This window comes from Lycium barbarum, chromosome 9, assembly GCF_019175385.1.
Source record: "Lycium barbarum isolate Lr01 chromosome 9, ASM1917538v2, whole genome shotgun sequence".
NCBI classification, from domain to species: Eukaryota; Viridiplantae; Streptophyta; class Magnoliopsida; order Solanales; family Solanaceae; genus Lycium; species Lycium barbarum.
Window position 1 is genome coordinate 99,815,000 of NC_083345.1, and position 20,772 is coordinate 99,835,771.

At 34.7% G+C, this 20,772-nt stretch overlaps 1 protein-coding gene across 1 annotated transcript; it reads right to left on the bottom strand.

Moving 5' to 3' along the window:
- Positions 1–646: 646 nt before the first annotated feature.
- LOC132612066 (uncharacterized) lies at positions 647–9,396 on the bottom strand. The gene is made up of 2 exons (XM_060326410.1): positions 9,042–9,396; positions 647–708 (listed from the first exon to the last, which is right to left on the bottom strand). The coding sequence occupies exons 1-2, from the start codon at positions 9,394–9,396 to the stop codon at positions 647–649; spliced, it is 417 nt and encodes a 138-aa protein (XP_060182393.1).
- Positions 9,397–20,772: the final 11,376 nt, after the last annotated feature.

The following is a 20,772-nucleotide window of genomic DNA, read 5'->3' on the forward strand; positions in this document are numbered from 1 at the left end:
AGTTTGATATGGATAAATATTCATATTTGTGGTGATATTACATGGTCTTAGTTCCATTTTTATCTTGAATGAGGATCTGAATATGTATGTTTGTTGAGCAAGATCTTTGTCTAAGCATATGTTATTTTTTTTTTTAAGATATGTGGTTAAGGAGTCTGTACACTAGTCTAACAGTGGTTATGCAATAGAGTTATCATGAACGTGCAAGTTGTTTCAATTGGGATCATTGCAAAATTTGAAGAGTTATAATGATGTTGTCCTTCTAGGACAACCTAGGCTATGACATATTCTTAGTATAAAGTTTTACCATTTGAGACCACTGCAACAATTTAAAATTATTGGTCGTTTTCCCTAACTAAAAGGAAAGGAATGTTAGTCTGCTTCTTTTGTATTTTAAATCAGTAGGGTGTTCACTGGGAACTCTTTTAATCTTGATGCAACATCACCAGCATATGTATGTCACATTTAGACTGATAAGCCAAAATGCATGCCTCCCTTGACTACATAAACCCTTCCATACCCCTCTTTGGTTTTGTTTTGTGTTGACCATGTGTATTTCTCCCCCTAAGATTCAGAGTATAGTGTAAGCAGATTAAGTAGTATGTGCCTTTGTTGTACAAATGAGTACCTATGTGTGAAGTCGAATCTAATTCTCCAAAATGTTGTATCCTGCCTGATGGCCTGGTGTCTCCCTATCCCTCTGTTTCCCTGCATCTTATTTTGGTGAAATACTGAGTAAATTATGCTGACATGAGCTGTCAAAGTTTTTTTTTTTTTTTTTTTTTTTTATCATTTAGGCTTAGTATATAATAGCATAAATACTGCTAGTTTGAAGCTTTGAACTAAAAAATATGCTCAAGAATGCTACTGAAGGTTGGCATAAGTCATGTTAAGGGTTATGTTATATATGTGAGATTACCACTGTGTGCCACTACTGTAATAGGGACATTTTGAGATTCGTTTTTAATCGAATGAATAAGTCATGAATCGGTCGAATATACCGTTGTTCAACTGTGTAATTGAATCTCTTGTGTGTTAAGTTTCACACTAATATTTGGCCTAAATTGAAGTCTATTTCATTCCATTAGTATGCTATAGGAAATTTCACGAGTTGTTTGTGGTGATTCTGTGCCTACTTTAAAATCTTATGTGTTTGTACATTGTAAGTCTACTATGTTTGATTAATTTTATATGTGTATATCTAGAGTATACTTTAGTTAATACATTTATGGGGAGATTAGTTGGTCATTATGGATTAAGCTTGAACCCTCCCCGGTGTTAGCCATGCCTGGGATTCCTGAAAATCCCTTGGAACTTGTGCAATATCGGGAAGACGGGGGCAAAAGCTTTCCAATATTAACCCTCTAAGCATCCGTATGAATGTGTATACACGAAGTATATTCAAATATACATAATATATACAAGTCACTGATCTGTTTTGAATTTACATTATATATGTTTAGCTTTATTTATTGATTACGTACTAATCCTTTTTCTTTCATTTTTATGCATGACCTTTTCATACGAGTCCAAGGGACTCGTCTTCTTCCGCATTCGGTGTTGGGCTAAAGCCCAACGTGATATCCCTCTCGTGTCAACCCCTGTCCGCATCATAAAAAAAAGAATTTTGGGCCAAAGCCCAATGGCAGAAGCAGATCGCAGCGGCCCTAAAAAATGGGCCGATCCATTCGATTATATCTTGTCCCGTCTACTTTATTTTCTTTTGTGCATTTGATTTGTATCATATGACTAACACTTTATTTTGTTTTGTTTTCTTAGCTTAGATGAATCCTAGCGGAATTAGTGGGGATAGTTTAGTAATAATGGGTAGTTAGAGTTTGAATTTGCTTTCGAAATAACGTATTGAAAGATTTAATAATTTAGCCTAATAACGGGTTCAATTGTTTTTTGCTTCGGAAATGGACGTTATTCCGACATAGTAACGGAAATGTTTTAATTCATTTTTACGAAGTATTTTATATCTTTGAAAGAAAACGGGCATTATTTCTATATGATAATAAAAGTATTTTGGTATTTCTTTGAAGAAGCAATGTTTCGAAGTCTTTATTTTCGCCAAGTCCCTAATTTAACCATAGGAAAGAATCTGATTATAAAATTATTTTCTATTTATTTATCTTGTCTATACTCCTAAACCGCAAAAATCAATTAATAGCTCGCCATTTGAGTTATTTCAAATATTTATAAAACGTTGTACAAACCCGCACTATCTTTTACTTATAACTAAAGTTTTTTTTTTTTATGCAAATTATTATCTTTCTACAAGTCTTATTTTAAATAGCATTATTATATTTTCATTTAAAACCTTAGCAACATTTACAAGCTATTTTCTTAAAAATTTAAAATGCTATATTTGCATCTTTAGCCTTAATTAATTAACTTAAGTTTGGACGGTAACCGTGTTTAAACGGATCTTAAAGGATGCCTAATCCCTTCCCTTTAGGATAACCAAGAACCCTTACCTAAAATCACATTAATTAAGCAGACCATTAACAGAGGTTTAGTTTAGCTTTACCTTAGTTAATAAATTAGGTGGCCTAATTCACCGTTAAATAATTAGGTGGCGACTCCTTAAAATAAACAAATAGGAATCACCAATATGTTGTACTCCGATTTGACCCGTTTAAAATCGGTTATAACAATGACTTATTCTTTCAATATGGCATAATGAACTTTAATGTTATTGATGGTGTGACTACTTTGAGATAATTTGTGAATCGGCTTCTATGCTATGAACTTTATTGTTGTGTTTGGCCTAGCTACTCGGGAGGAAGGGTAGCCACTATGGATCCTAGTGTGGTAATTGCCTAGCCATTCGGGAGGAAGAGTGGCCACTACCGGGTTTGCTATCCGGAGTGTGGTTAATGCCTAGCTATTCGGGAGGAAGGATAGCCACCGAGAATTTCATATTCCGATGTGGTGCTGTTACACCCCGTACTTTCGGAGAAGCACTTATTAAATTTGAACGTAAGTACGTTGAGCTATGGTTAAGTAAAACCACTTTGGAATATAAGGAGCGAGCAGTATTAAGTATATTTAATGAGTGAAGGATGTATATAAGGTATACCGGAAGATTTTATGAGGAAGTGAGCGGAAGAAATGGAGTAGTACGACTTTGGAAAAAGGATGGGTAAAGTTTCGTGTGAAAATTTTGGTCCAAATTGATGGATCAATATCTCTTAGCATATAAAGTGTTTTAAGGTGAAACAGAAGCCCAAAATGAAGTTCGTCGAGTCTAGTTTCCGACGCAACAAACCGCTCGTCGATAGTACATCGGAGTAGAGAATTATGGACGTTACAAGTTCAGCTGACAGAGCAGAAACGCGTGCTACAGTACTGCTACAGTAATCGACCTGCTACAGTGCTACAGTAATTGGTCTGCTAAATTATTATCTTTTCCTTTTATATGTTCAAATTTTAAATTATAAATTGAAATGGTATCTAAGAAATTTTGCCATCGTCTTCTACTGCTATTTTTATCATTTATCTTTTGATAGAATTTAACTATAGCTTCGCAGTCTGTTTTAACTAGTATTTCTAGTTTATTTAGGATATATAGTCTAAAACTATTTAATACATATATTACAACTAAAATCTCTGCATCTATACTACTCATATTTCATTTTTCTTTATACTTACCACTTTGATAAGAACATATATTTTCTTCATTTTTATTACTATATTTATTGGGTTTTGCTTTTAGTACTACTCCCCATCCTTCAAAACTATCGTTTGTTTCTATAATTAAATAGTCTGTTTCTAGAGGCATGTTTAAATCGGGAATATTTTTTATTTTTTATTTTATTTTTTGTACTAATTTAATGTCTTTAGTATTAAAGTGTTTTTGACCATTAGATCCAGTCTTTGAATACAATGGTCCTGCTATTTTTCCTAAATCTTTTATAAAATTTCTAGCATAAATGACTATTCCTAAAAAAATTTGCAATTCTTTAACATTGTCTAACTTATCTGGCATTTCTAAAGCTTTTTTGGCTATTTGAGGTTGTAACTTTATTTTACCCTTTCCTAGTATTACTCCTAAAAAGTTTATATAATTTTTACATAATTCCATTTTTTCTTACTAATTATTATTCCATTTTCTACAAATAGTCTAAATACCGTTTGTAGGTGTCCGAAGTGTTCCTTAATATCTCTACTAAATACTAGTATATCATCTACTAATACAAACCTTTTGTATTCTCCAAATATACTATCCATTTTTCTTTGAAAATTTGGCGGAGCTGTCTTTAATCCAAATGGCATTACTAACCATTCGAAATGTCCTTCAGGACAGGTGAATGCAGTCCATTCTATACTTTCTTCATGCATTCGTACCTGCCAATATCGTGATTTACAATCAAATTTACTAAATATTTTCTTTCCTTGTATTCTATTCATTAATTCTGTTTTGTCTGGTAACTTATATCCATCTGTCATAGTATTATCATTATGTCTTGTATAGTTTATTACCATTCTCGCTTTCCCTCTTACTATTTCGCTATGATTTCTTACCATAAATGTTGCAGATCTATGTTTAGAAGTAGATCTCCGTATTACTCCTAAATCCAATAGTTCTTTTATTTGTACTTTAAAATCTTCTAGATCTTGATTTATTGCTTCAATCGAAGCTGTTTTAATTATATAGTCTGGATTTATTATATCTAATTTACATACAATCCTATTATTTTTCCAATGTTTTAATGGTTTTTCTCCTATAATTTCTATTTCATCTAGTATTTTTAGTATATTATCTAGGTCTTTTTGATTCTTTAATACTCATTGTCACACCCTAATCTCGTTAGGGTGTGATGGGCACCCGACCCTTACTTAGGGCCGAGCGAACCCTCTGACCCTTAGTACACACATAATCTCTTTGGCCTTTTAAATCAAATAAGAATGAAATACATAGTAAATCTTTCAGAAACTCTCTTTTCGTCGTACTCAGATCAAGTAGAACTGTAATCATAAAGAATCTGTAACATAATACGTAATGACACATCGGCTGGTAGAGCCGCTTACAAGACTGACGTCCTATACCCACGACTCTGTCTGCAAAGTCTCTAACTTCGAACAAGACATCATAGCATAATACTCTGACCCGGCAACACTCCAGGGCAAATGGAGCTTGCCAACTCCGCTGGAACATCTTCTATAATGGCTTCTACTCATCTGGGTGTACCTGCGCGGCATGAAACACAACCCCCGAAGAAAGGGGGTCAATACGGAATATGTACTGAGTATGTAAGACATGAAATACAGAAAACAGAACCAAAATCGGAACAACGGTACAAAAGTAAGTACATTAGCCAGAATACCAAGGTGCTTATCTTCCGAACGCAAATCATGCATACCGATATCATATGTCAGAAAAAGTACAGAAAATAAGTAAATCATCCAGAGTGCCAAAATGTTTACTTTCCAAACGCAGACCATGCGTGCCGACATCATATGTCATCATATACATATACATATAACAGATCCCAGCCCTTTAGTGAGGGACGCGGTGAATGGAGTCATCATATATGCCAACATCATATATCACATATGCATATAACAGATCCCGACCCTCTAGGGAGAGACGTGGTGAATAAGATCATCACATGCCATCCTGGCCGCCATCCCCATATCATAATATTATCATATACAGATATACATATAACAGATCCCGGCTCTCCAATGAGGGACGCGGTGTACAATGCAAAGGAGGCGCACGATAACAGAACCTGGCCCGGGACGCAGTGAAGGACATACTGAGGCTTGCACGAGCAGAGTAGTGCGAAACCATATGCACATAAATCAAGACTCGATAGATACGTACACTTACCGACATTTGAAGGATCATAAACATGCTTCAAGTCAATCCGGTTTAGTATGAGAAAGTTATGGACATTTTAGTACAGAAACCATTACGAACGTTTCAAAGCAAATCCGAGATCGTTTACAAAAGTTAGGGACATTAAAACTTACAGAACTCTTTTAGAAACAAAACTCTTTATGCTCATCTCGTTGTCCAATCATATAATAACTCGATCATATTGAGAATACTCATATCAAGAAGTGAATGAGAATCATAGATAGACTCGGAAACATATCAAATAGAGCTTCGGAAATCATAGATACGTATCAAAACCGTATGAAGTAGCTTATGGAAATCCATAATATTAGTCATCCTAGTGGCTCTAAGAATAGGAATTTCTTTGAAATCATACATATACGTCATCTGCTTGTTTCATAAGGATCATGCCAAAAGAAAGAAAGGGTAAGCCTTACATACCTGCTCCGCGTCCTATTAGCTACGCTTAATTGTCCAAGCTCGCTATCGCTAGTATACATTCAAGAGAATTGACATAATCATTAAACACATCGTCACACACTTGTCTTAGTCTTTCAAACAAATTCATTTATAATCTGCCGAAATTTCGGCAGCATTTCCCCTGTAAATACAACCATCCCCGAGAATCTAACTCGGCCAAATCATCAACAACAAACCCGAGAATGCAACTCGGCCAATTTATCAACAATAATCCAAGAATTTCACTCGGCCACATTATCAACAATAATCCGAAATCTTCCAAACTTAATAAGGACAACAACAACACATTGGTTTCTTTCAAATTCATGAACTACATCAACAATCTACACATTAACAACTCCATCAATCAATTCAAAATACATTCTAACGTTAGTAACTTCTTTTACATAATTCGACAACATTTTACTTATATTCAATTCAATCACAACAACCAACTTACAATCTTCCAAACTCAATAAAATCAACACATTTCTCACCTCCAAATCCATGCATTATATCTACAACCACACGTTGACAACTTTATCTTCACAAACACAAGAAACCATGCTAGTGTCATATTAATTTCTTCAATAATCCCACAATAGTCACAACTTCATTTCAAGTTATCAAACCTTCATTTTCATCATGGAATTCACAACTATAACAATCAAAATACTAAATAAAATCAATTCATCATATCTTCACAACACCACCCCTATTCGGCCACAACCATACACATACATATTTCAAGAATTTCATCCATTTCTACATACTTCAACATACATAAATCATCCATGACACATATAAAAGAGGATTGAACACATACCTTTCTCCACACATCTCTTCACTCGGCTAGGGTTCATAACTTGCCCAATGGATGCTTTACTTGCTCCAACAACTCCTCCATGTTGTTAGGGACGTTCCACTTGGTTGAATACTAGAAGAAAATATTTTTTCTTGACCAAATTTTCCATGGCCAAGTTCGGCCAACCCTTGGCCGAATGGTCTTCCAATTTCTTTCCTTGAAGTTTCTCAAACTTGTGAGGGAAGATCATGTCTTATTATGTAGACAATTGTCCATATATATATAATTAGCCTCATCAAATAGAATGTGGACACATGCCCCTTCTCCCTTTTTCTTGAAGTTTCTTAAAATAAAACAAAGATGACTAATTATCTTATTTTGTCATCACTTTTCCATATGTATACATATATATATATATATATATATTTATACGGCTCCTACTAATACCATGTGAACCCATGCCACACGGCCAAGAGGGGCTTGGCTAGAACCTTCTTGAACTTTTGCGAAATTTCCGTTTTGCCCCTAGCCTTCCTCAATATTACCATGAACCACTTTGCGAATTTTCCTTTTTACCCTTAGCCTTTCTCAATATTTCCATACTAATAAACAACTTGTATATTAAAATAATTTTGGAAAATAGTCTTGCCCTTAACTTACCACAACTTCCTTGAAATATCCGAATGTACAAAATACGGGATATAACACTCCTATTCTTTCTATTCCTGTTTTAAAATTATATAACTCTGTTTCTATATCTATTAAAGTATAAGTTTTTTCTAACGAATCCTCTTCTCCTAGAATTTCTTCTTCTTCTACAGTTAAAGTTTTTATTTCTGGCTTATCTTTACAACATGTATTATTTTCTTGACACTCTTTACAATAACTATCTTCTTTCTTTTGCAGGTTGATTCGGTCTGTGGTAGGGATCTTCTTACGATGGATTCTAGTTTCAGTCTTAAGAACTTGTACTGGTGTGTGAGTAATATTTTTTAAGAAAATTACTCCATCTCTTGTACTCATACAGACCAAGGGATATGAAGAGATGTGTGACGGTAATAATTTCTTAATATGCGTCGGATTTCTAGGAAAAATGACTAATAATAGTAATACAAAATTTAAAATTATATATATATATATATATATATAGACACACACTAAGAACTAGCAATGTTATCTTCATCACAATTCCCAAACAATCACAGAGTTGAGGAATGATTATGCAATTCAATTTTCCGCGAAAATTTTAAAGGATGTGGATGGATTAACATTGTGCTGAATCCTCTAGCAATCAGGCTTGACCAAGAAATAATCCTCTCATTCCTTCGCCAAACCAGCCTGCCCGTTTTTATGGTAGGGTTCATCACATTGTTACTCCGTAAACTTATAAGAATTCCTTAATGATATATATTGGTATAGACCGTAAAAAAAAAAAAAATGTTTCTTGCTGATTCATATAAGCTTGTCCATATTCTTAAGGTTTGGTGAAAAAAAGAGAGGATAAATGTCCTTATCTAAACATTTGAGGTGTACACAGTGACGGGGGTTTTGCTCTGGAAAGAGACCAACGTCTTTTTTTTTTTTTTTTTGAGCTCTTTCTAAAATTTATGTCATTTCCCTTTTTTCTTATTTGTATTTCCTACTTTACCCTGGTAGATTTTCTTTTCAAAGGTAGTTTTATTGTTTTGCAAACAAACTAGGAGGTTATGGTGCAAATCATTAAAAAAAATAGGATAGGGTGCAAATCACAAAAGAGGGCATACGTTAGGGGTGCAAAACGCAACAGACCCGAATTTTTCGTTAAAAAGCTTATGAACCGACACGAGATGAGGGTAAAAGAAAGAACGCAAAACTGAGTGCATTTGTCCCAAATTTTCCCTGTCTTGTTTTCTGCCTGCTCCTTTCTTCTACACTTCCTTAGCCTACCTGGCAGCTTTTTAATCTCAGGTGGGAGGACAGGAGGATTGGTTGACTTTGGCCACATTGTCATATTAGTAACAGGTTGAATGAATGAGTTGTAGGTTTTGAGGTAAGTGTCCTTAGTGTACCAATGTGCTACATAGTCAATAGGTTCCAATTTTTTGAAATGAAGTGCAGCTATGGCATGACAGTAGGGAATACCTTTCAGCATCCAAGATCTACAAGTGCAAGTCTTGGTGTTCAAATTTACTATGAATTTATTACCCCAGCTGTTCTTAACCTCAAAACCATATTCACCATTCCATTCAAGAGTACACTTCATTGACTTTGATGTGTTATCTTGCAATACCTTCAAAGCCATTGGGCTGATGTTTGTTATCCAAGTCTCAGAAAACTCTCTTAGTTGTCCTATCCTTCTCATCATTTTGATTTTAATTTCCTCAAGCATTGTGACAATGGTCTTGTGCCTTGGCCCAAAATCCAGGAATTGAAACTCTCAGCCATGTTGTTGTCAACACTATCACAAGAGCTAAGGTATTTAAAGTAGACCTTGAACCACCTATCTATGTTGTAATACAACAAATCTTCATTTATTCCATCACCTAACTTCTCCATATGATCCAAATTTTTTTGCAACTCCTGCTCGTCTGTGGACTTAGCACATCTCCAGAAGTAGTTTCTAATCTCTATGCCTTTCCATGTCTTGGAAAAATTGGCAAGCACATGTCTTGCACACATTCTTTGTTCTGCATTTGGCAACAGATCCTTAATGGCTATATCCAGACCCTACAATATCATGTAAAACATACTAGGAGACAGTACAGCAACATAAGTTAAAGAGAATGAAAAAAAATCAGAAATCAATAACCAAGAATACATTACCTTTTGCATATCTGAAAGAGTTGTCAAACCAGTCCCATCTCCAAGCTCAAGATCATGCCTTAGAATGTTGACAAACCATCTCTAAGTAAAAGTATTCTCAACTTCAACCACTGCCCAAGCTAGTGGTAGCATCTGGTTGTTCCCATCCTTACAAATAGCCACAAGCAATTGGCCTTTACTAACACCTTTTAAAAAACACTCATCCAACCCAATTGTTCTCCTACAATCAGCCTTGAATGCCTTCTTCATGGCATCAAAACATATATAAAAGGACTGAAATATTTTGATTCCACCTTCAAAAGTTTCTTCACTCAGCCTAACCACACATGTGCTACCTGGATTAGTCCTTAAAAGCTCATCCCTATAATCCAAAATTCTTTTGAACTCCTCCACATTGTCATCCATGATTTGTTGCAAAACAATGCTTCTGGCTTTCCTTGCCATAGTCCTACCAATATACACCTCCAATTCCTTTTTTACCAAATTTTGGAGCTCAAAAATTCTAATGTCGGGTTCAGAAATAATTCTGTCCTTGTACCTTTCTGAAATATACAAAGAATTTACCCACTTATTCTTTGTTGTGCCATTGTACTTGTGAACAGGATTATAATTCTTCACAACAAAATCATTTGTTCTAGAATCATAACTGGCAAATAATAACCATGGACAACCAACAATACACTTTACCCTCACCCTAGTTGGTTCATTGACATATTTTTCCAACTGTACATGTTCTTGAATTGAATACCTAGTAATTTCCTTCCTAAACTGTTTAACACTTTCAAATGCAAGACCAGTCTCCCAAACTATTTCTTTACACTTAGGAAAAAAATAAGCATATTTCTAATTCTTTTTGTTCTCCTTGACTTTTTGGTAGGCTTTTCAACCACAACTTCATCATCAGTCTCTATTTCAAAGCTAACAAGTTCATCTGAGTCATAAAATGGTTCATCCCCACCCAATTTTCCTTTAAATGTTCTCTTACTCCTAGATAAATACTCATCATGTCCCATATCTACACTCTTTGGCCCTAAATCTATCCCTTGAGATCTCTTAGCCTTTTCTTTCTTCTTCTTTGATTTTGCAGCCACCCTATCTCTCCTTAGATTCTTATCCTCCTCATGGACATCACCCTCAAATTCTTCTTCTTTACCTTCCTCTACCACTACATTGTCAGACTCCTCAGATTCACTCTTACTTTCCAAGTCAGAATCATCATCATCAGCTACTGAAGCAGTAGCAGCTGCAGCAGCAGCTGAAGTCCCACCCAAGGGTTCATCAAGACCAGCAGCATCTTCAAACTCTAAGCGTTCACTACCTCCAAATGTTTGACTACCCTCACCTGTCCCAACCTCTTCATTTAAATCTTCACATGTGGGGTTATCAAAAGCAGTAAAATATTCCCCACCCACATGGGTAATAGGTGGAAGAGTAGGGGGGGACCATAATAGGTTCCTCAACAAGATGAGTGAGAAAAATTACAACAATATCTCTCTTTTTTAATTGAGGTACAACACCAATAATGTTCCTATCACTTTTAACTTCTACTAGAAATCAACATTTAGGTGGTCTAATATATACACAACAAGATGAAACATTGTAACCTATTTCTTTAACATAGTAAATAAGCTCAAAATAAGAGAATTTATCAACATCAACATCAAAATAATCTGTCACACTACCTCCAACATACTTAATACGAGGGTTTTTTTTCTAAATTATCTCCGTGGTTAAACCTCAAATTCACAAACACATCGTCCATTTTCTTCACAAAACCTAAAATCGAATGAGAATGAAAAATTACAAGATTCAGTTACTATTTACACCAAAAAAAATAGAAGTTAAAGATAAAGTTTTTTTGCAAGTAAAGTAGTAAAATCGAAATCTAGAGAAATCCTAACTTCAAAATACAAGAATCGTGTACCTTTGTGACTAACTAATCTTCAATATCACTCTAAAACGACAACATTTACGTATATTTTGGGTTTTTAACTTTACAATGATCGGTTGTGTAGTGTAGAGGTTTGGTTGTGTAGTGGAAAGGGGTAAAATGTCGATTCAGAATGATGGTTGGGTATTTGTTTGGGATGGGTCGGGTTATTTGGGGCTAGGTCGGGTTTTTTAAGTGGGGGCGGGTAAAAATAAGTTTGGGAATAAATGATGACGTGGACCAATGAGCTCGCGCATGTCAAACAATACCCAACCCTCAACTGGTCTGGGCAACGGGAGGTTGAATATAATTGAAACTTAAGTTGTTAATGGGGGTATATGAATACAACTTAAGTTTAGTTGCTAAAGTGAGTTTTCGTGCCAAGTTCAGGGGTGAAATGATGTCTTTTACTCCCTCCGTCCCAAAAAGATTGTCCTCTTTTGACTTGGCACAAAGTTTAAGAAATAAAAGAAGACTTTTGAAATGTGTGGTCCAAAACAAGTCTTAGATATTTGTGTGGCTGTAGATCATCTCATAAAGTTAAATTGTTTCTAAATATAGAAAAGGGACAATCTTTTTTGGGACAGACTAAAAAGGAAGGAGGACAATCTTTTTGGGACAGAGGGAGTATCAATTAGAAAACAATTTGCCATTGTTCATGACATATTGAAGGAGAATGTGAATTTTTCGAGGTCCATTGCGTTTTGCACCCCTAACGTATGCCCTCTTTTGTGATTTGCACCCTAACCTCCTAGTTTACTTGCAAAACAATAAAACTACTTTTAGAAAAAAATATCTACCAGGGTAAAGTAGGAAATACAAATAATATACATCCTTTTATTGCTTTCTTTTCTTGTAGGAGGTAATCGGATCAAAATCAAATTCTTTGTCTTTCCCAGATATCTCACCTATGAAGAACTGATAAACAACACGGTTATAGAACAAAAGGACTACCAAAAACAAAAAAATGTTACAAAGCTAGGGACATGTCTCGTTGCTAAAACTCTATTCAGTTTTCACGAATCCAACAACTAGTGCCCCTGGAGCAGGAAGCATTTGGAGTCACTCTCTCTATCATGCCCTTGAAGAATAGCAGTCAATATATACATTATTTTTCAATAGATTCGAATATAGCATCTGAAATATATATACACTAAGAACTAGCAATGTTATCTTCATCACAATTCACAAACAATCACAGAGTTGAGGATGATTATGCAATTCAATTTTCCGCGAAAATTTTAAAGGATGTGGATGGATTGTGTTGAATCCTCTAGCAATCAGGCTTGACCAAGAAATAATCCTCTCATTCCTTCGCCAAACCAGCCTGCCCGTTTTTATGGTAGGGTTCATCACATTGTTACTCCGTAGACTTATAAGAGTTCCTTAATGATATATATTGGTATAGACCGTAAACAAAATTTTTGTTTCTTGCTGATTCATATAAGCTTGTCCATATTCTTTAGGTTTGGTGAAAAAGAGAGAGGATAAATGTCCTTATCTAAACATTTGAGGTGTACACAGTAACGGGGCTTTTGCTCTGGAAAGAGACCAACGCCTTTTTTTTTTTTTTTTTTTTTTTTTTTTTGAGCTCTTTCTAAAATTTATGTCATTTCCCTTTTTTCTTATTTGTATTTCCTACTTTACCCTGGTAGATTTTCTTTTCAAAGGTAGTTTTATTGTTTTGCAAACAAACTAGGAGGTTAGGTGCAAATCATTAAAAAAAATAGAATAGGATGCAAATCACAAACGTGGGCATACAAAACGCAACGGACCCGAATTTTTCGTTAAAAAACTTATGATCCGACACGAGATGAGGGTAAAAGAAAGAACGCAAAACTGAGTGCATTTGTCCCAAATGAATAAACCAGATGTAACTGTACGAATCTTTGGGTGAGTTTTGTCTTTATTTTTCATTTGATCTTTCTTAGCTTTTACCTTTTTGTGTCCTTCTTTCCTTCATTACTTTCATTTCTTCCCCAGTGTCATATTAATAGTAAGAGGTGATGTTCATGAAGTAAAAATCGGATTAGCAAAATTGATAAGTGCCATAGTAGTATGTATTTTTCATTTATTAGCTTTCTGGTCTTTTCTTATTACTTTCTTATGGATAGTCGAAAAATGTTATTGATCTGAAATGTTGGTCTTTTCTTTTGTCATACATGCTTGTGTAGATAAATTTGAAGCTCACATTTCAGTGATGTTATTATGAGGTCTACAGATTACTCCAAGATTGATATAAGTTTCAAGATGAAATGAAAAAATGAAAGGAGGTGGGCACGTGTTCGTGCAACTGAAAAATAGTATTTTTCTTTTCTTCGACACCTTAAAAAACGGAAGACATTCTATGTTTTTTTAAAACTAGTATTCGTATCCGCGCGATGCGCGGTGGCTTCACGGGAAATTGATCGTAAAAAACATTAACTTATTTGTTTGATATAATAGAATTTGTGAAATAATAAATATAATTATTAATAGACTAAATTTAGCGTCATCAATGACGTGCACCTAAATAAACAATTATATTGACGATTAAATTAACACTTAATATCATATCACGATTGCAATTACTTTAGACGTTTTTATATGGAAAAATATTCTTATCATAACTCATTGACATATTTAAAAAAGGTTATGATATTAAAAATAGTTGTTAATTAGAACACTTCTATATTTATATGCTTTAATATGTTAAGACATAGTCTTTCAGTTTCAAATTTCCAAGCAACTCATACTTATGTTTAAAATTTTATCTTTTAATGACAATTCAAATAATAACCTCACTTAATTTTACTATATTTCCTATTAATATTGTAAAGGAGTAACTTTTCCGTTCTTTATTACATTATTCAATATTTAGTATTATGATATTATATGACTTTTTATTAGCATGTAACTTGGTTTAATATCCATGTCCACTATTCGCCTTTTAATATAATTTAGATATATATTTCATAATTGATGGAATATTTCTTTTTGTTTTTTCATTTACTCTATTGTTCACAATTCTTGAATTGTCCAAATTTAAATATTTTTTTTTTTGCAATTTATTTAATTTATTTTAATTTCTCATATTTTCTAAATAAATTCAAATGATAAATATCCTTACATTATATGTCTAGGGGTGTTCATGGTTCGGTTTGAGTCGATTATTGATTGAAACCATAACCAAATCTATTTAGTCGGTTTTTAAATGTCTAAAACCATAACTAAACCAAATAAAATAATAACCACCGGTTTGGTTATTGTTGGTTTGGTATGATTTTTCGGTTTATGACTAGCAGCCATGAGACTTATCAGTAAAACATTAAAAAGTTGAAAAAGACATGTCTTTTTTTTTGTTCAAACGATAATTTTTATTTATAGTTTAAGGTGGAACATACATCATAGAAATATTTTCACTATTAGTGATAGTGTAGTACTCAAGTTACCCGAAGTTGCTAAACTATTACATATAGAGCTAAAAACTAACTTAGTAGTGCCTGCATCATTTTTGTCATCTTAATACACATACCTGGAAAGAAAGTAGAGCATAGGAGCTTTTAGTTGTTGTTACAAACATACATATTAATTAAATTTAAAGACTACCTAAAATTAAAATTAAAATATATGAAATAAAAAAACTTTGTGTAATGATCCCAAACTTTGGGGCAGTACTTGCATTTTGCCCTCAATTCTCCAATTTTATTAAGAAAAAAATTGTGTAATGATCCCAAACTTCAGATATTTTTCTATCATTATCCCCAAGGCTAGAGTCTCGACTACAAGGAGTTGTTCTTTTCTGCTTTTTAGGAGGATTACCCACGGAAGAAGTATTAGAGCATTAACATGTATTTGGGTTGCAGCAAACGCTGATGTTATTGAAGTATCTTCTATAGGAATCTCCAAATCTACAACATCTGTCCTTTTCATATGAAAAATATTAGGACCCATTCAGACAAGAAAAAAGAAAAGTATAAATTCGAAAAAAAAAGGCAACCTAAAATCAAATGGCTGACAAATAAAGGCTAAAACTTTAAGTTAAAGACCTTAAACTCTAACGTGAGCTTCTGTTAGTAGGTTTACCCTTAACACTTAAAGAGTTAAAAGACTTAAAGACATGGGTTTGGACATATTCTTAAAAACATAGGCCTTAAACAATCATGTGAAATAAGTAGACCAAAAATCAAATTAATGATTAAAAGGTATAAAATATTTATAATTATTTATGAAAAACTAATATTATACATATAAATAATTATAAAATTTATGTATATAATTTATCAGTTTGGTTCGGTTATTTATTCGGTTATTTTTTAATAGAACCATAACCAAACCAAATATTATCGGTTTTTAAAATTTAAAACCATATCAAACCAAACCAAACCAAACCAAATGTCTATGTTTTTATTCGGTTTGGTGTTGGTTTTAACTGAACAACCCTAAATTATGCCCCCCTCTCTGTACATTCTTTCTACATGATACTTTAATTACAACATTGTAGCTATAATTACAATAATGTCATATTTTTTTCGAAATTGCAATATTAAAGAATAATATTCCTAATCATTTCAAATTGCGATAAGTTCAACAATTATATTAATTCTCAATGAAAACCCCCACCCCACCCCACCCACCCACCCCCCACCCCAAAACAAAAAACCCCCACACGCACACACTCTCCACTAACAAAACCTATACGAAAATAAAGACAATGACTTATATAATTATCAGATAATTGTTATGTTCCATAATTTTCTTTATTACATTGTTCACTATTTAAAATTATTAATGTGAGTTTCTATTAGCTTATCATTGGCTTAATATACTTATAGAGTACTCTCCTTATTAATATAATTTTTCTTACTCGTGAATTTTAATTCACTAAATTTTAATTCTATTGTTTACGACTATTTAATTTTTTAAATTTATAAATAAATTTTTTGTATTTTTTAATTGTTCTATTTTATTCTTAAAATTAATTAAAAAGATAAAGAACCTCATTGATCTCTACCCTTCCTGCTACCTCCCTCCCCCATCTCCACCCTCGTTGTACATTTTTTTCTACTATGTTTTGATACGCCCAAATTACACCTTTAATATCAGGAGTAAGCGGTCGTTGTCAAATATAGAACCCAACGAGGTTGCGGTCGAATCCCACAGAGAATACAATGAAGAAATATACTTGTCAAGTGTAACGCCCGACTATTAGTCTATATTTCAAGGGAGAGGGGAATATAATAGTAGTTTGGTTGTTGTTTTTTCATTAAAGACTAAGAGTGGTTATAAGATGTAAACTATTGGTAAATGGGACCAAGGTTGTGATTCCAATGGAAAGTAATGCGCTTGGGTATCAATTCAACTTATTCATATGCCTAGATGCATTAAACCAAGGGTCACGCGAATCTTGCTAAAAGTTTTCCAACCAAATTAGCAAATTTCATCCTAGGCTTTTCCAAGCCCTAGAATGTTTTATAAGAGAACACCCATTTAGCCTCAACTAGCTTTCCTATTCCTAGCTCAAGCTATTAGATGGATTTATTGACCCAAATTGTTGCTATTAATTCTTTTTCTAACCTCTACTTTCTTTCCCAAGATAAGTAATGGTGTTAAGGCACAAGTAATGATGTACACCATCACAAGACATTAACGCTTGAAGAGTTAATAGAAAGCACTATTAGCATATAAATGAAGTATGAATATGAAACCCAATCACATAACTGTCACACCCCAGTCCTGATAGGGCATGACGGGCACCCGACTCTCATCAGAGTCGAGCGAACCCTTAGACATTCGCTCTATCAAAACCTGTCATTTCAAAAACTTTTAAAAACATGAAACTTTTCCAAATAGAGATCATTATCTTTATAATGATTATGAAAACTTTCAATCAATTAAGTACTTTAAACCAATTGAAATCGTCTAAAATACATACTCTTTTAAAAGCTACAAATGATTCGCCTGACATCGTTTTGTCGACATCTCGACAAACATACCACAGGACACTGTCTGCAGAAGACTCTAAGAAGTGAACTGAACATTATGAGTCAGAACAGGGCCCCAATATACCCATAATCACGCATATCTAGACATGACTCAGCACAGCTCCAGGATGAGGTGGAACTTGCCAATCCCAGCAGATGTCAGAGCATCCTAGTTGTATACTCAACCTGCCAAACAATCTGGGGCTGCGGGCATGAACGCAGCGTCCCCAGGCAAAAGGACGTCAGTACGGACAATGTACTGAGTATGTAAGGTGGTAACAAATCATAACCATAACTTGATTTAGGAGAGAAGAAATCACAATCAAACTCAATACCTGCAGCCTTCGCTGGAAGAAACATAATTGTATACACGAGGTCTCAAAACAATCTTTAAGTAAATAATGCAATCCAACAAACATTCTTTAAGTAAATAATGCAATCTAACACACATTCTTTAAGTAAATAATGCAATCTAACACACGTGCCACTTCCGACATGTTAACAAAATGGTCCCTTCGGACGGCCGCTTCCGGTATGTTAACAAAATGGTCCCTTCGGACGGCCGCTTCCGGCATAGTAATGATGGCCCCTTCGGGCAGCCGCTTCCGGCTTAATAACAATGATGGCCCCTTCGGGCAGCCGTTTCCGGCTTAATAATAATGATGGCCCCTTCGAGCAGCCGCTTCCGGCTTAATAATGATGATGGCCCCTTCGGGCAGCCGCTTCCGGCTTAATAACAATGATGGCCTATTCAGGCAGCCGCTTCCGGCTTAATAATAATGATGGCCCCTTCGGGCAGCCGCTTCCGGCTTAATAATGATGATGGCCCCTTCAAGCAGCCGCTTCCGGCTTAATAATAATAATGGCCCCTTCGGGCTGGTTTTGAAAGTCTAAATAGTAAATCTCGCACCCCCTTCGGAGTGGTTTTGAAAGTCTAAATAGTAAAATCTCGCACCCCCTTCAGAGTGGTTTTGAAAGTCTAAATAGTAAAATATCGCACCCCCTTCGAAGTGGTTTTGAAAGTCTAACTTTATGTTTCCTTTAGTATAAAACTAATTTCCTCGAAATCATTAGTAAAACCATATGCATATAAATCAGTTTTTAGGACTCAATAGGTAAGTACACTAATCGACACTTGAAGGATCATAAACACGTCTCGAGTTAATCCGAGTTAGCATAAGAAAGTTATGGACGTTATTCATTATAGAAACCTTTATGAACGTTTCAAAGCAATCCGAGTTAGCATATTAAAGTTATGGACGTTATTCATTATAGAAACCTTTACGAACGTTTCAAAACAATCTGAGACCGTCTATGAAAGTTAAGGGCATCAATCCTTATAGGACCCTTTTAGAAACAGAAACTCTTTATGCTTTGCTCGTTATTCCATCATACAATAAGCTCGACCATACTAAGCATGCTCATATCAAGAAGCGAATAAGAATCATAAATAAGCTCGGAATTAAAGAATAGAGTTACCCCAAGGTGCGTGTCATATCTTACTTAGCTCTAGGACATGCCAAAGAAAGAAAGGGTAAGCCTTACATACCTATTCAACCTCCTATTAGCTACGCTTATTCGTCCGAGCTCGTAAATCTACATTCGAGAGGATTAGCACTACATTAGTCTCCATATCACACGCTTATTCCGAGTTTCAAATTTTTACTATTCTATATTCTGCCGAAAATCGGGAAGCATCTCCCCTGTTTATATGCCTAGCCCGAAATTACAATTCAGCAACCAATCAACAACAACAATAATACCAACATCGACAACACTATTATTCGTACCAACATATCCCATAAACATCCCACACGACGTTTTTCAACATACAACAACAATATGCACTTTCTTCCATCCCAATCAAGGAGTATACTCTCATCAACACACCAACAATGTTAGATACAATTTTTATACACATAAATCAGCCCATCCACACGGCCACAACATGCTCAAAACAGCCCATAAACACAACAACTACAACATAACACTTTATGACCTTTCCTCCATAACTATTTTCATTTTTAAGGCTAGCTAGACCTTCAAATAAACTCAACATAAGATATGGGATGAATAACATACCTTATACTTGAAGAAAATCAGCCACATCAACTTTCTCCAACTCCAAACTTAAGTAGAAGCAAGAACAATCGCCTTTCACGGACTAGTTTGGCGTAATCTTGTTAAATGCTTGATTTATCGGACTACAATGTTTGGGAGATGTTTTGAGAGACTTCTAGGACCTTTTGGAATGTTATTATGCTGAATAAAAAACGGGTTGATGGGGGGTATTTATACCCCCCCTAGGTCGGTTCCACCGACTTACTCATGTGGGGCCCGCGGGGCCATTTGACAGCTTAGAGTCCTGATCTTAAAATAGCCATAACTCTTGATCCCGATATGGTGTGAGGTCCCGCGACCTACCGTTGGAAAGCTCTTTCAATTATATACAACTTTCATTCTTTGTTCTTTTCCAAATTCCAAACTTATAATGGCGTTTTGGCCCCTCCAAGTCAGGTAATCCGAAAACGTATCCTTCAATCATCCTTTTGGAGGGCTTATGCCCATATTTGGCTTAAGGGTCCTTCTTAAGATTTGATCAACTTTCCATGTACTACTTATATCACTTTTCATATGTCCTTTACAAAATCCCGACATGTGGTCCCCACCTTAACTTATGGTTACGAGGGCTATCATCGAGTAACGTGTTAACTGATTTACTCCATACCATCTCCAAATGTCATATATATTCTCTTATACTCAGATAATATAATCTTTATCCCTAATCCTTGTATAACTTTTCTCCCCCTTGAGCTTATACTAAGCCGTCTACAGTCTTGGTAACGCAAAATTTTCCAGGGTGTAACAATAACTAACACATTTGGTCCCACAACCTTAGCTACTAATATTCATTAAAGGTAAAGCAATAATGAAAAGTGTATTCATAAAGCTTACAAAAGTA